Raw genomic sequence first — 15,959 nt, forward strand, 5'->3', positions numbered from 1 at the left:
AACTCTCTCCTTTTTCTTTTACTCAGGCCCATCAGTAAATAAAGCTAAAACTCGTGCCGCACAAGAAAGATACAAAGGTACAGAACGAGAGAGACTCCTCTACTTCTAGCCCTTTTAACAGTGTTCAGTGGACTTCATGAACTGTGGCTTAGGCCCCATTCACCATAAGACTGAACTGCAGCAATGTTCTATGACTATCACACTGTAACCACTGGTTGTGCACCAATCCAACTACAGGCGAACAGCAGCTTTAGACAAAGCTTTCAATCTCAGGAAATGCTACATGTGACTCATGAACTAGTATTACTAAAACTAGATGTATTAACAGGATCTCTATTTTAAGAGGCTGCATCTTTTTGAGAAATAAGTTGAAAGCTTTTTCCAGCAAGGTGATGTGTGTATGAGAATGGACTGCCAAACCACTGACACTACTTTTAAATGCAACTCAATGCAATTTTTTGGCTCTATTTTTAGGGAAAAACAAGCCATCACTCTAGAGGTTATGTACTATTTTTAGTAATATTTACCACAATGGTCTGTATATACTTTATTATAAAATTTGTAGTTCAAAATCTCATCACTTAAATGCAATAAATTATACATTTTGTATGAAAACAGTACACTTTCAGAAAGTGGTAAGCTTCATGAGGGCCTGTTCTCCAAAAATCTGCTTGAAGAAGGTGACATGTTCTTCACAATGTTCTCCTGCAAGACAAGACAAAAGGCTTAGGGACAATGTAATAAAATTTTGTGCTAAGACAGTTGGGGTGACATTAAAATTCAGAACAAAGTCAACTGCACCAATAGTGGTGTTTAGCTTTTCCTACATGGAAGCGGTTTTTGCTTTACTTGCTTATGTTTTTAGCTTTTTTTCATTAGAAGCAGCTACTATTTTTAGAGTGAACTTCCATTTTAAGGCCTGTTAGCCGAATAGCCTTAAGTGGACATTTGTGTCAGCTTCTTCTGTTTTTAATGGTGCTTTCACCGTGGTGAGACTGTGTAAAATTGCCTGTAGTGAAAACTGCAAGATCTGGGTATAGTTCTACTAGGCTAGAGGCACATGCAGTACACATTTTGCAATAACTAGGAAGGGAAGTATTAAAGCAGTTAAATGGAAACCTAGTCCTTTATTACTGTGTTTTGGGTTTAGGTTGAGTGTTACCTTAAGAGTCCAAAATTTGTTATTCACTAATCCATAATTCCATCTCATGTTCAAGTGATTTCACACAAGGAATGAGACAGCAGGGATGGTGTAAATCAATTTTTTTATGCAGTGGCGTTAAATTTCAAATAGCTTTAGGTTGATGAGAATGTTCATTTAACTAATTATTTTGAAAACTTCTGTATGCACACTTTTGTAAACTTGATATTGGGGAAAGGGCACTGAAGAGCTTAACTTAAATGTTTCTAATAAACTTAGAAGCTGTTTGTTTATACATTTGTGTACCTTGGCTGTGTGTGCTGACAAAGAAAGCAATAGAAATGGGATACAGAGAATGTTTTGCTGAAGTTCTAAGCAATAGCTGCTGTCTTAAGGGATGTCAAACAGCTGGAGCATCACCACTGCTCAAGCTGTAGTACAGAGTACAAGTGTGCCAAGCTGATGTGGCAGTGTACCCTAGTCTATCTTTAGTCCAGTGCTCTACTAGGGTTGGAAGGCACCCACTCATCTGCAGTGTAGCCATAGTGGGTAAAACAGCATGTTAAACACTGTCCTTTCTATAAATTAACTCTTTTCTTGCTTGACTTATTTGGACACCCATTTATGATTAGACTCCTGCCAGTGATTCAAGTTACAAAATTATCTGCTAAATTACAAGTAGTGAATAGAAGTCATGACATCTGTCTTTTCAGGCCTCTTCATTCTTTGCCTCAAGGTAAGTGTCACTGGTTTTACACACCTGATGAAAGGCTGGTGTGAATCAGTCTAATGGAAACTTAAATCCTGCCAATGTTAGGAGCCAACTAGCACTACAGGAATGTGTACACTAGGAACTCACTCTCTCCTCTTCTCCCCCCCCAAGTAACTCTACAGTAGCCCCAGCATGTTGGAGTTCTAGCACCTGTTAGTGGTCAAGCTAAACAGGTCCACATCAGCAAGGTAATGAAATCTTTAGCACATTTTCCTAATGTAGCAGACAAGATTTAGATCCTAGTCAGGCCCAAATGCTTAACAGGAATTGGCTAACATGTTCAAGAGCTCTAGTGAACAAACACAGCTGTGATCCTAATCAAGACATTACTCTTCCAGCATTAATCAAATGTAAGCACAGGTCTTTAGTTTCAATGTGGAAGGCAAACAACTTTACCTCACATTAGAAATTAATTACATTCAGGGTTAATAAAGTGCTTGTTACTATAGCTGGAATCATTTTATACATTGTGGGGGTAAGACAGACCACCCCCACTGCTTGCAGCATGTACAGATACAAGTTAGAACCATGGCCCAGCATCTCCCCCTTGAGAGCTTTTAATAAGAGGGTCAATGTTGGCTATGGAAGCTAAGGGCATGCCCTTTTCCAGCCCCCTTCACAGTCAAACCAGGGGATGTTAGCACAAACATTTTAGCTGTTTTCCCACCTTGAGACAGTCAGGGTAATCTTCAGTAACCAGGACCCAACCTGCTGAACCGGCAGCCACTGCTAACTGGACCACACATTTTACAGTAAAGAAAGTCAGATGCTAGCTCAGAGGTGTAAAATAGGTCTATCAACTCAGTAATTCCATTGTTTACCATCCTTTTACCTGGGGTGAAGTTAGGGTTCCCTCGCAGCCTCTGATTTCTTTGTTCAAAGAACCTGAATATGGTATAAAAAAGCATGTTGTCATCTGCTTGCTTTGCTGCATCAAGGAACTTGCGGGCAGAAATACTGTCATGTCCTCCAACACCCCTGATGAATCTCAAGGCAGCCAGCACCTGGTGCTTAGACAATAGAACCTCTACTATTTCATCATTTGCTGTAGAAAGTCTCTGCAAAGCCAAGTAACAAGACAAAATTAAAGCCATAATCTGATTATATTAATAGTGCAGAAATCAAATTTAATACAGCCTTATTTACAGTCACCTCTCCTATATACTGTCTGATCAGGTACAATAACGTAAAGTTTTAATGCCTGCTATCTATCTGTGACATGGCTGAAGCATATTTGTTTACATACTGATTCTTACCTTTAACATGTCCAGAGACAACTGATGTGCAGGGGGATAAATGCTCTCAAGAGACAACAGCAGACAGGCCTGAAACAGTAACAATGGACTAATTTTTGAAACAGTATTATTAAAGTTGAAGTATTACCCTTAATTAATCCTAAAACAGCTGTCATGGAATCCATATTAACATACATACCAATGGCTTTGAGTCACTTAGCACATGGTACTGCAGGAACTGATGAAGCATGTAGAACAGGTTGTGCTGAACAAGCGTTTTAATGACCAGTTCATATAGATAATGCTGAGGATGCAAGAGACAGGGAAAGAAACTCTAAAGCAGTTTGACTCAATATCAAGTCTTCAGTTGTTTGATGGGTTTCAAGATCTTCTAGAAGGTGGAACTGAATAAGATTTTAGTTAGAAGCATACATAAGATTTCCAGTTTGAGTACTAGCTTTGTCCTTATTCCCACTTAAATGTAAGCAGTGTGGCTCAATAAAACATGGAAGAAACTTCATTCTGTTGCTCAAATAATTAGACTAAGGTTGCCAGCTTTAGTAGCCAATAGAGATGGTGCATTTATCTTTCACAGCAGGCTTCTCATTGGTCTGTGGGTGCTGAAACTACCAAAAGCAACCTTAGAAGCACAGTGATGTAGTAAGTTTCAGGTAGCCGGTTAGAGACTGAACCCTTCACCATAAGGCCAGACAACCTTCTCCCCTTATGGCCAAGCTGCTGCCAAGGCTTGCTGATTCTTCCTTTCCTGCTTTTTGAAAATCTGGACTGTATTTTGAATTGATAGCTAGAACCCAGAGACACTGCTCATCTCCCACCTCTACTATTGTAACAACCTCCTCAAGGCCCATACCATCCCCCGGTCATTCTACAGGAAACAGGATTTAACAGCATAAGCAGGCACTGCCCCTTATTGCTGTTTGAGGAACTTTTACCTGAACTGCAATCTGGAACTGGTTAAGAGAGCGAATGTATTCCATCAAGACTGCTATAGTGAACTTGTGAGGTGCTTCCTATGCAGCAAGAGGAAAAATTATGGTAGTCAAAATCCTGAAGTGGCAATTTGTATACTGGTTAATGGCTTAGATTAGCACCAGATTCTCATGTCAAGTACTGGCAGAAGTTACTGAATTGTGATATTAAACTAGTCTGTTACTAAAGACCGCGTGTGTCCTTCAGAAGAATTGTAGTGAGTATCACCAGTCTTTCTGTAGCCCCACGTACCCAACCCTCCTCTTAGGAAAATTTTCCTGTCTAGCACTATCAGTTCTTTGCACTTGATTCACTCACATGTACAAGTTGTTTCTTTACTAACCTTCTTTTCAGTAAACACTGACAGAACATGCGTGTACATGTCAGACTGGTCAATAACTGCTTGGGTACGGACTGGTCGTTTCAGAAGGGGATTGCCTCGGCTCTGGCCTGTTTCTACCACCTACAACAAGGCAGAGGGAAGACAAATGAATAGTCTCATTAACAGGAAGCTATTCTGTACTGAGTAGGCTTTATGTACACAGGGCTAAATAATCTTGTATACGTTTGCCTTAGATCAGACCACTGACTTTGCTCTAATGCAGGGGTAGGCAACCTCTGGCACACGAGCTGATTTTCAGTAGCACTCTCACTGCCCAGGTGCTGGCCACCAGTCTGGGGGGCTCTGCATTTTAATTTAATTTTAAATGAAGCTTCTTAAACATTTAAAAACCTTATTTACTTTACATACAACAATAGTTTAGTTATATAGACTTATAGAAAGAGCCCTTCTAAAAACGTTAAAATGTATTACTGGCACGCGAAACCTTCAATTAGAGTGAATAAATGAAGATTCGGCACACCACTTCTGAAAGGTTGCCGACCCCTGCTCTAAAGGGAACATGCTGTTTAACTTTGACAAATATTCTTGATCCAACTCTTATTGTACAATGAAAAATCTTCAGCTTTATTCAGTAAGTCAAGTTTTGGTAGGGCTTAGTTCTGTACAAGCTAGCCCATAATATATATTAAATACAATGTAGAATGGTGCTTTAGTGCAGTGTACGTTATTCCCATTGGTAGCTGGCTACTCAATAGTTCCACCAGAAATACTCAAGTTAGGTGCAACCTAAAAAACTGATATGGTTGAAATATTTAGAACACAAGTCAGAAAATTCAAATTCATGATTCTGCAACAGTATATATAAGAGCAGAACAGCTACTATGCTGTGAAGTTGAAGTTCTGTACACATGCAAGGGGGGAGGTGCTCTTGCTGTGGCTAACTGAATTCAGTTTTCATCTCTGTGATGAAAACCATAAGGGTTAGTATTTTTTTAAATTGTCTAAATACCACTGATGCAGATTACTTACCATGGTATAACTCTGCTCTGCTTCCAAGTACTTTTTATACTCATGATTGAGTTTGTCAAAAACAGTGGCAATCACAGCCAACGTTCCCCTGTCTGGTTCACTTAACACTGAAAGACAATAGCCATAAAAGACAAGATACTGATAAAACAGTCTGTCCCTTGCTAGTGGAGTATATACTCCAGTAATGTTTTACCACAGACTCTTTACAAGGTGAGTGTTACATTCAGGAAATGCTCTTAACCACAGCAGAGTAGGTCAACTGACCCATGAACATCCTAAATTCCACTTTCCCTTTACACTAAGGGTATGTCTGCTCTATGGGTGGTACAGCTGCAGCTATGCCGCTGAAGCACCAGTAGCATAGACACTTCCCACATCAACAAGATGTTTTTCTGTATGTGCAACCATGTCTACACTGGAGGTGAACTATGGTGCTCAGGTATGTCAACTTGGCTAGATATAAATGTTAAGTGTAGACTACGGTAAGCGCTATGTTTAATTGGAATGCAAATGCTTTTTGCCAGGACATGAAGTTTCATTTGGTGAAATCAAGAATTGGGTTCAAAGAAGGAACCAGACTCATCTTACATTTTCAAGCATGTGCACACACACTAGCCCTCAGAAATGATTTGGTGGGAGATATTCAAAAGCAACATGGCTTAGATATTATTGGCAGCATAAGCAACATCACTGATGAAAAACTATATTTAGAAATGTGGTACAGTCACTGGTACACAGAATGCTCCCCTATTTTAGTCCCTGGTAGTTCACAAAATAAGATACTGAGCTCAAGGCCATGGAAAACTAGCCTTGAACGAGGACAGTGTAGGAAGACACCTAAAATGCTTCCAAGAATGAGATGGAGACACACAATCAGTAAGAGCAAGACTTACTCTGAGAACACACAGATAGGATAACCATTTTGCATTCCTTTCTCTGGAGAAGAAAATCCATTAGCTTTCCTTTATCTGGCAAGAGGTTAACCACAGGCTCAAGTTTCACCTCGAGATTCCAGAGATAACCTAGATTTGAGAGAGCCAACCATCAAGCCTTATTAAAAATATTAAGTAAAACAAAACTAATTACACAACTGTGAGGGACACTTAAGTTTTGACTTAACACATGAAAAGTCATAAGATGACAGTCTTCCATACCCATACAAGTTATTTTACACTTAGGCCTGATCTACACTACAAAGTTTTGTCAGCAAAAGTTATGCTGCTTTAATTAAAGCACTTCAATTAAAAATCGCTGTTGCATGTCCACACTAGCAGCTGTTGCACTGACACAGAAAACAGTGCACTCTGGTAGCTATCCCACTGTGCAACTGGCCGCAGGGTGCTTTGGGAAGGGTTTGCAATGCTTCATGGGGCAGGTACAGTGTCACATGATGCAGATTTCTCAATCCTACCATTCCATGGGAATCCCAGTAGATTGTCAGCCGCTCTTCAACTGAAAGGGAGGTGGGGGGAGAAGGAGAGTGGTGTCTGGGGTGCTGGATACAGCAGGCTGACCGACCTATCGAGAGGGACACACACACAGCTGATGGGAGCAGCATCCTGAGCAGCGCTGTGAGCGCTCTGTGCTGAGGAATATCAAAACAGCAGTCCTGTCCTCCTCCCGGCTCTCTACAGAGGCAGCCCTGTGTTCCTAGTGCAGGGCAGAACAGGAACATTCCTCCTTAATGGTTAGTTCCCAGAGCAACATGCTCAGCTGTCAGATACTTCCCAGAGCTTTTTTTTTTTGGGGGGGGGGGGGGGGGGAGACCACACATGCCTGCAGGGCAGCAGAGATCAAAACAGTGAGCAGAGCAGTCACAGCAGGCATTGTGGGATACTGGTGGAAGCCACTTATGTAGACAAAAACAAACAGCAGAGTCTACACTGACTCTTTGTCACTTGAACTTTGCTGGGAAAAAGCTCTATGCCTCTTGTTGAAGTGGTTAGGTTTTGTCAGCAAAACAGCAGAGTTTTGCTGCCAAAAACAGCTTTGTAGTGTGTACACCTCCTGTTTTGTTGGCAGCTTTTGCCAACAAAACTTTGTGGTGTAGACAAGGCCTTAGTTTCTCCCATGCTGCCTCTTTTGTTAAGAGGTATCCAAAATAGTTTCATTATTTGAGTGACAAGCATGTAATCACCTTCAGTTATGCTTCATTAACCCTGATGTCCATTAGTGAGATTCACATTGGTCACTTCCATTTAGACCAATGGTTCCCAAAGTGGGATCCCTGAACTTGTGGAGTTCCACCATGGGTCCATCCCTTGAGCCAGCGTACTGTAGCAGGTACTTTTGCCACATGGAGGATGCCATTTTGTTCTTGCATGCACAGTGCGTGAGAGGTCACCCTGGTGGGGGCATTCTTACTTTGATACAGTTTAATGGTTGTAATAAATGGATACAGTTTAATGGTTGTAATAAATAAATAACCTCTAATAATTGCAGACTGTTTACTTTTGGTTCCGTTGAGTCTTATTTGAATTGCAAATATATTTTTTTAAATAAACATAACCAATAGAACAACAACATGAAACTTCTATATCACAAATGAAAGGGGTCCAGAAAATTTAGGCAGATGCCAAAAGGGTCCTTGGTGGAAAAAAATCTGGGAACCACTGATTTAGACTATTAAAAAGCTAATGGAACTGGAATTAGAAGGATAAAGGTGCTGTACTTAAACCTCAAAATTAATGGGAAACTTATCACATCCAATTTACCTTCACTTGCGCTGATTATAATATCAGGCTGAAAGACAATCCAGGAGGAGGAATCTAAATGTTAAAGAAAATTCTTAAGAAATAAAACACCAGCCCTACTTTTGATATTAGCATATCTGTTTATAAAACCACTCATCTCATATTAGCATTGGCTTAAATAAATAAGCCTCCAGAAGTTGCTGATTAGGACCAAATTCAAGCAGCCTCATTCAGATCTCCAACACTGTCCCCTTTGTTGTTTATCATCCCTTATGAACCAGTCACAAGATGATTTCCTCATTTCCCTATGACATTTCAGCTGAATGCTTTAAAGGAATTTCATTCCTAGACCTCATAACATTAACACATATTTTGATTCTGTATTGCAACTATAGCACACTTTTGCTTTCAAAAGCTTTATACCACCATTTAATTCCCAGAGAAGCCTTATCTGAAATGAGAGACTATGAACCCCACAACGCTATCTTCGTCACATTAGAGTGGGACTACATTTCAAATATTTTGTTCTAATATTCCAGTACTCCATTCTTTCATCAAAAAGCTACTAACAGACCTGTTTAACAGGAAAGAAAAAAACAAATATTTGATTCCCCCTTTTCACTTTATTTCTAATAACAGAAATGCTCTAAATTTGCAGGTGCATAGAGAAACTATTACATCTGGACAAAGTTCCAGAATAAAATAGAACCAAAGGATACAGAGTTTACATGGAACAGGAGACTGATTAGTCACGGAGGCTGGACCTGCACATGGGAGGAAAAGTTAACATCTGAAACAAAGAAAAACAAGTCCCAGGACAGACGGATTTCTCGAGCTGCCATGAGTAGGTAAGGTTTATTAGCTGATTAGTGCACACATTCTTTGTTATGCAAGAAATTAACCATCTGTTTTCCCTGTCAAGATGCGGTATCTCAGTTCTTAGTAAAATGTGTCACGATTCACACTTGCGTTTGTCACCTTGTGTTGTGTTGAAATCATAACTTGCTACTTAGTGTTGCAAAAAGTCTTTTAACCATATACACGTAAGTAGCTTGTTGCTTTGATGTAGCTGAATGAACAAGAAGCTACGTATTACTGTTAATTGACTGCAGAACTTGTTGCCTCTTGAGAGACTCTGTGCTCCTTCTGCCTCCCCACTTATTTCTCTTATTTCTCAAATTTAAAGGTACTCATTAGTGTGGGTGTTATGATTTCAACACAACACACAAGTATTCCAGAACTCAGTTAAAAAGAAAAGACATGCCATAACCCATCCTAACGCAATAAAAATAATGCTGCTCAGTTTGCTAGATACTGAATGCAAGCACATTGTATTTCTTAGTTCCTCAAAAAACTGGACAGTGGTTTTTGCATTCTGAAATTAAGCAATTCTGTTTGTTACACAATATTATTTGTGAAGTAGTTACATATATACCCACAAAACATATACACCAGTTGACAAACCACATCTTCCAGAATCACTATTTCCATCGTGACTTCAGAGAAAAGAACAGGTCAGAATTAAACTCTTTAAAGTGGAAGATCCCATCTCAGGCAAAATATATACAAGATCCTCTAGTCCAATCTAACATAGCCACTGTGAACTACACTGCTTGTAGAATCGTAATTGTGGTGCTACGGGGGTGAGCACCCCAGTGCAGGAAGGATCTTCAGGTGGTGCAGAGTTTGTGTAAGTAGATGTTTCTATTCCACCCATGGCTAGTGTAAGGGGCCTGGATACTGCTATGCTGTGTTGATCCTCTGCCATGGTTTCAGCACCTGGGGGCTGTTAGCAACTACAGTATATTACAGAAACCCTCAGGTTGCTCTAATGTATGCCTAGGGACCAACCCTGTTACACACAGCAACTCCAGAACTGGGGGAGTGCAAAGGTGTGCTTTACACCACCACAGCTGTATAGTAGGAGACACACTGTTAAAGTAACAAGTCAGTACTTGAATTTTATATACGTGAACAGTTCACTGACACTGAACACAACTCCCACACACCACTTAAATTTTACCTCAAGGTACAATGGTAGGTGAATAAGTATCTATTTTAAGGAGTAATTGTTACTTTTGTGCATTTTAAATCACAGTTTAAGCACAAGAGGAGAGGAAGGGTGCTCCAGTGATTAGGACGTTCAGCTAGGGCTCAGAAGACTGGGTTAAGTCCTTGCATTGCCATAGACTTCCTGAGTGACTCTGGACAAATCACTTACCCTCTGTGCCTTGTACCCCATCCCACCTCCTAAGATGGGGAATAAGAGCACTTCCCTACCTCACAGGTGTTGTGAGGAAAAATACATTGAAGACTGTGAGGCACTTAGATACTATGCTGATTGGGGTTATATATGTACCTAGGATTGAAAAACATGTTCACTGTGTTTAAGTGCCATGTAATAATTTTACCTGCCACAGGGATCTGATAGGGCTGTATTGATCGAGCTGGAAGAACAAGTTGATGAAGGGTAACGGTCCCATCAAATTCTCCTTTTAGTTTGATATCAAATATTACAGATGTCTAAAATTGAAAAGAAAGTGCCCCTCATTTTTCATGCCCATGAGAAGATATTCAGCAATTATAAGAGCACATCTCAAGTTATTCATGTTCAAATGCTTTTGCATTTATTTCATCCTCTGCTCTTGTAATAATTAAATCATGTTACTTACTTAACTTTGTTTATACATTTTTCGAAACTACCAGAAGTATATTTTCCTCAAAATTAGACTCATGTAATGTCTCAAGACTTCCACTAACTTTAAAGCCAAGTTTGAATTTTGTTAATATTAGCTAAAAAACACAGATGGTGTGATTCTGCCACAAGTACAGTGTGTTCTCTGTGGGAGACCTGTATTAGAGAGATCTCACACTTTGCATTACAGGGACTCCATGGCAAATTTAAAATTAACGGCATGTAACCTATTCAAATTGTGTACTGTCTGTCTTCTGCATGTGTACACCAGCACTTGCTGCTTGACCCAGATAGTACTGGAGAATAAACGTATCGTACAAAATGTTAAATTAACATACAGCACTAAAACGACAATTAAAAACCCTGCTCTGCAACATCTACTAACGGGGCATATTATCCAAACTCTTTTTAAGCTGCCTGGAAGGAGTTCATTTAGGAGACAAAAGCCTTTTGTGCAAGTAAAGACCTAGCCACCATCTATGCGGTCCTTCATCACAGACAGATTAACTATTGAGGCTCCAATCTTGCAAGAGCTCTGCTTTCAATGGGACTACTATGTGCATAAGATTAAACATCTGCCTTGGAGTTTTTGCAGGACTGGGGCACTATGTTAGTAAAAGTTAGCCTGAATGCAACATTAAGGTTGGATTGTGCCAGGAATCAAGTGCCAGGAAGTTCCTAATGTTAAGAATTTAATGCTCAACCTTAACTCAGGCCCCTTTTCCAGATGCCTTAAACCAGTGGTTTTCAAACTTTTTTGGGGGGGACCAAGTTGAAGAAAATTGTTGATGCCCACAACCCAGCAGAGCTGGGGATGAGGGGGTTGGAGTGTGGGAGGGGGCTCTGGGCTGGGGCAGGAGGTTGGGTGCGGAAAGGGGCCAGGGCTCTGGGGGTGCAGGATCTGGGGTGGGGCTGGGGATAAGGGGTTTGGGGTGCAGGAAGGGGTTCCAGGTTGTGGGGGGGCTCAGAGCTGGGGCAGGGGATTGGGGCATGGGCTTACCTCTGGCAGCTCATGGTCAGTGGCGCAGCCAGGGTGCAGAGGCAGGCTTTCCGTCTGTCCTGGCACCGCAGACCACTCTGTGCCCCGGAAGCAGCCAGCAGCAGGTCTGGCTCCTAGGTGGAGGCCTGCAAGTGGCTCCACGCAGCTCTCGCCTGTAGGCACCACCCCACCGGCCAATGGGAATGCGGAGCCAGTGCTCAGGCAGTGCGCGGAGCCCCGTGGCCCCCCGGCCTAGAAGCTAGACCTGCTGCTGGCCCCTTCCCAGGCGGTGCTGACCAGAGCTGCTAGCGTCCCTGGTTGAGGAGCAAGATGACCCAGTGCCTTACATGCTGCGACCCAGTACTTTGAAAAACACTGACTTAAAAGACTAATTCTCTCTACTTCAGTCAAATACTATGAAGTAATTAAAAAACCTACATTAGCATCAATGTCTTTTGGTTTATTTTAGGATTACACAGCTAATGCTCAAAAAATTCAGGGAGTAGTTAAGGCTCCAATGGGAACATTAGTTCAGCATATTGCACATCCTGTATATTTTATAGCATGTATTTTATGCTATGCTAAACAGTACTGAAATTGTGTTTCAATGAGACATTTACAACTTCTCATGCAAATTGTTCCAGCAACTGTCAGAGCAGCAGTCTAGTCAAGCTTCCAGATCTTGTCAGTGAGAATGTACAGTGATGATAAAGGCAGGGACAGGGTTTTATTAGGCTCTGGGGCAAGTATATCACTTTGCTTCTCATCACAAGCAATCTCCAATTGTTTTTCCTCCCAAAACCAAGCAGGGTATCTAATGGGGACTATGAGAGAGATTTTCAAGGCACAAAGGGCAGTTTGGCACCAACTCCTATTCAATGGGAGTTGGCCATTTAATTGCCCTTTGATAATCTTCTCCTGTACATCCATGGTGAGTTTTAAACTTCAGCCATTTTTGCTATAGCTTTGTAGAAAAGTGTATTTTATTACAACACAACACACACAACAGGGAAGTAGTTTTGCCATTCTCCTATAACTCAAAAATATACAGAAAGATTTTGCTCAAACTTTCCTCAAAAATAAGCATCACTTTTGAAGCAAGAGATAGAAAGACAGCCTCCAAAAAGGTGAATGTTTTGGAGAATCAAGACCATGAAAATGACAGGGTTCTAGAATGGTAGCTGTTTTGCAATCTGAATAGTAGTAGGTATTACTCTACATCCACTATACTACAAAATAAAATTTGTTTATAGGATGCAACTAAGCCAGTATAACACATGCCCCTGGCCCAAAACAGAGAGATGGAAAAGTTCTTTTGTACACACTTTACAAATAAATAAATAAATAAATAAATAAAATTAGTGTGAACTATTATTTTCTCCCCATATGTGGCTTTTTAAGATTTGTTTGAGACTTAAAAATCAAGATCAGTTTTTAGCTGCAACCATTTGAGTTATTAGAATACAAAGTTTCTAATCATTAGAGGGAGACGGGGCTTTTAATGGCTGAACCAGCTTTGCTCCAGCTGTAGACATATAAACCTTTAGGCTGAGAGAAGTAGACAGTTTTATCCCACCAACCTTTTTTTTTTTTTTTTTGAGAGAGAGAGAGAAAAATGAGAAACTGAAAAGAAGATAGAATGAAAATCATAATTCAGATCTAACGTATTACAATCAGGAGTGGGATTTTTTCCCCCTGTAAATTACAAATTTGGGCCCTGATCCTGAAAACACTTAGCTTTACTTGGAAAGACTAAGCACATGCAAAAGTATTTGAAGGAACAGGCCCATTGCCTCCAGAAAATCTAGCATAAACTTTGAAGACAAGGTATAAATAATTTGTAGGCAGATCATACCTCAGTGTCCTGATGATGAACTACCACCAAGTTATCTACAACATTCAATGCAAACTTCCCTGTCCTGTTCAACTTTAATATATGCATCTTCTTACAGGAGCTTTCCCTATGAAAACATTAACATCAGAGATAAGGGGCATTGATCAGCAAGGTCATTTATATCTAAAAATAAAAACCAAAACACAACTTACCTTGGTAAATGATAAAGGACTACTTCTGCTCCGGTACTATTGGAAGTCCTTGAATGATGCCTCAGATAGAGAACATAAAGCTGCTCATATCTAACAAAACAACATGATTAAAATGTTATTCTTCAAATAAATGAATATACTAGCAGAAAAATTGCACCTAGGAGACCCTTTCTGCAATGAAGACAGCAAGTTATCCTATTACTGCAGTGTCTGACCAGTCTGTCATGGTCACATTGCTTCCCCCTCACAAAACAATTCACATGAAGTTACACATAAGTCAGGTTGCTTACGGAATCTAAATTAGGTGACAAACATCTATCATTCAGGCTAGCTCTGTCCATACAAGATTGTTCTCTATTGTACATTTACCAACCTTTTGTAATATTTAGTTTTACATCTCTCAAGTGATAGAGACTCATTCACTTCCTAATCAGTTCTATCTTTTTATAAGAGTTCTTTAGGCTCCTTTACGTTCAGTCCAGTACCAAGCACTTTAACAATACTCTATTATAAGATAAAAAGCAGACAAGTCATTTTACCATGACTGGACTTTACCCTCCTCTCTGGATCTCCACTACATAAGCTGTCAATACCCTTTAAATGAAGGAAAAGACTGATTATTCAGTGGTACGTACATTGTAGCCATAGCAATATCTCTTTCAGAAAGGCTGAGTTTGGAGGACTTGGGTGCTGCAGGCAATTCAATTTCAAACTTTGATAATTTTGACATTGTTCCTCCCTGTTTAAAAAAAAAGTTTCAGTCTGTCAAGTCTAGTTTAGAAAAAGTTTCTTCTATGTTTCTCAACTATGAAGGCCTGTGATAATATGAATGGCACCCACTAGTTGTGAGAAGGGGCAATACTGTTCCAAAAAGAAGAGAAGCTTTTAGAGCAATCAACTCATTTATTTACTACTATTTGTAGTGTAGCCCCATCCCTGTTTTGGTAGGCACTATATGAACAGCAGAATTATTACTTTAACATTCTACTGCACAGTTTCAGTGAATGAGGTCTTAGGCTTCCCTTTCAAATTAATTAAACTAATACAAGAATCTATAGTCAAACTCATTTACAGTTGAGTCTGGAATTCGAGACCAGAATGGCTTGATTTTCAGAGGAGCTGACCACGCAATAGGCACTCAGCCTTTTTGGGATGGGGGTAGAAGCCTTACATTGATCATGGAAGCGTTTCTTTTTACAACTGACCTCTCCTGAAAGGTTTATTTCAAATTTTGTATCTTCAAAGGTCTCTTCAGGAAGTTATAACAATATTAACATTTTAATTGAGAAGTTGAAAAAATTCAGTGGGTACCTATTAGCCAGCAAGGTCTTTGGCAAGACCCTGATCAGAAGCCCATGCCTTCATCCCGCCATCTGCTGGGAAGATGCCAAGACTCTTGGCACACTGCTGTCCCAGGATCCTGCTTGGGGGTTCCTTTCATGTAAACTGGAGCCAGCAGGCATGATACATGGGAAACCCCCATTTTACCTCCTCCAACAGCTGGAAGGAAGGGGTGTGCTCTCTTCACCCCACTCAAAGACTTCTGCTTCTTTGGAGATTGGGGGGAGGGGAGGGAAGAAAGAAGTGCAGTTCTACCCCTCATGGAACCCCCTTCTCCCATGAATATTTTCAGTGTCCAGCTGCTGAGCTCATAGTCATAGCTTTCCTCAAGCCACAGCAGTGTGAAACAGGTCTGATTCTTGTCAGACTGAAATGCTGCCCAAAGGATTTGAAACAGCAGCTGCAGAAGTAACACGAATCTTTTCGGTGTCATTAGTGATGCTTGGGAACAACTACGCAGTTGTCTCCGCAGGCTCAAGAAGAGAACAATGTATTCATTCACATTTGGAAGGTTACAGTTACAAGCAAGAGAACTAGAAACTTAGTTTTTCCTTTAAACAAAAGATCACATTGTGCAGAAATTGAAGGCTTAGGCTACTACAGTTGCTACTGGGGTTGGATTTTAGAGTTCTGTTTAAATGCATTTAATTGAAAGGGTAATTTCTGGAAAGATATCATAATCCTTTTGTCAAGTC

The 15,959-nt window shown here is 40.4% G+C and overlaps 2 protein-coding genes across 4 annotated transcripts in view; one reads left to right on the forward strand and one right to left on the reverse strand.

Moving 5' to 3' along the window:
- NPC1 (NPC intracellular cholesterol transporter 1) overlaps positions 1-1,436 on the forward strand; it is a 50,135-nt gene extending 48,699 nt beyond the window's left edge. Inside the window, exon 25 of the mRNA XM_054016606.1 lies at positions 27-1,436. Coding sequence (XP_053872581.1) covers positions 27-109 — 83 coding nt within the window. The 3' untranslated portion in view covers positions 110-1,436. The remainder of the gene's footprint in view (positions 1-26) is intronic.
- The window catches only part of RMC1 (regulator of MON1-CCZ1), a 29,764-nt gene continuing 14,339 nt past the window's right edge, over positions 535-15,959 (reverse strand). The window contains exons 7-20 of one of the 3 annotated variants that reach the window (XM_054016607.1): positions 14,559-14,662; positions 13,924-14,013; positions 13,733-13,838; positions 10,615-10,726; positions 8,923-8,967; positions 8,225-8,278; positions 6,404-6,532; positions 5,511-5,617; positions 4,482-4,601; positions 4,102-4,179; positions 3,348-3,452; positions 3,170-3,238; positions 2,746-2,971; positions 535-705 (exon numbers count right to left, since the gene is read on the reverse strand). In XM_054016607.1, the coding sequence (XP_053872582.1) occupies positions 626-705; positions 2,746-2,971; positions 3,170-3,238; positions 3,348-3,452; positions 4,102-4,179; positions 4,482-4,601; positions 5,511-5,617; positions 6,404-6,532; positions 8,225-8,278; positions 8,923-8,967; positions 10,615-10,726; positions 13,733-13,838; positions 13,924-14,013; positions 14,559-14,662 (1,425 nt within the window). In that variant the 3' untranslated portion in view covers positions 535-625. The remainder of the gene's footprint in view (positions 706-2,745; positions 2,972-3,169; positions 3,239-3,347; positions 3,453-4,101; positions 4,180-4,481; positions 4,602-5,510; positions 5,618-6,403; positions 6,533-8,224; positions 8,279-8,922; positions 8,968-10,614; positions 10,727-13,732; positions 13,839-13,923; positions 14,014-14,558; positions 14,663-15,959) is intronic. The other 2 variants (XM_054016609.1, XM_054016608.1) reach the window with 2 other exon arrangements.

The sequence above is a fragment of the Malaclemys terrapin genome, chromosome 2, assembly GCF_027887155.1.
Source record: "Malaclemys terrapin pileata isolate rMalTer1 chromosome 2, rMalTer1.hap1, whole genome shotgun sequence".
Lineage (NCBI taxonomy): Eukaryota > Metazoa > Chordata > Testudines > Emydidae > Malaclemys > Malaclemys terrapin.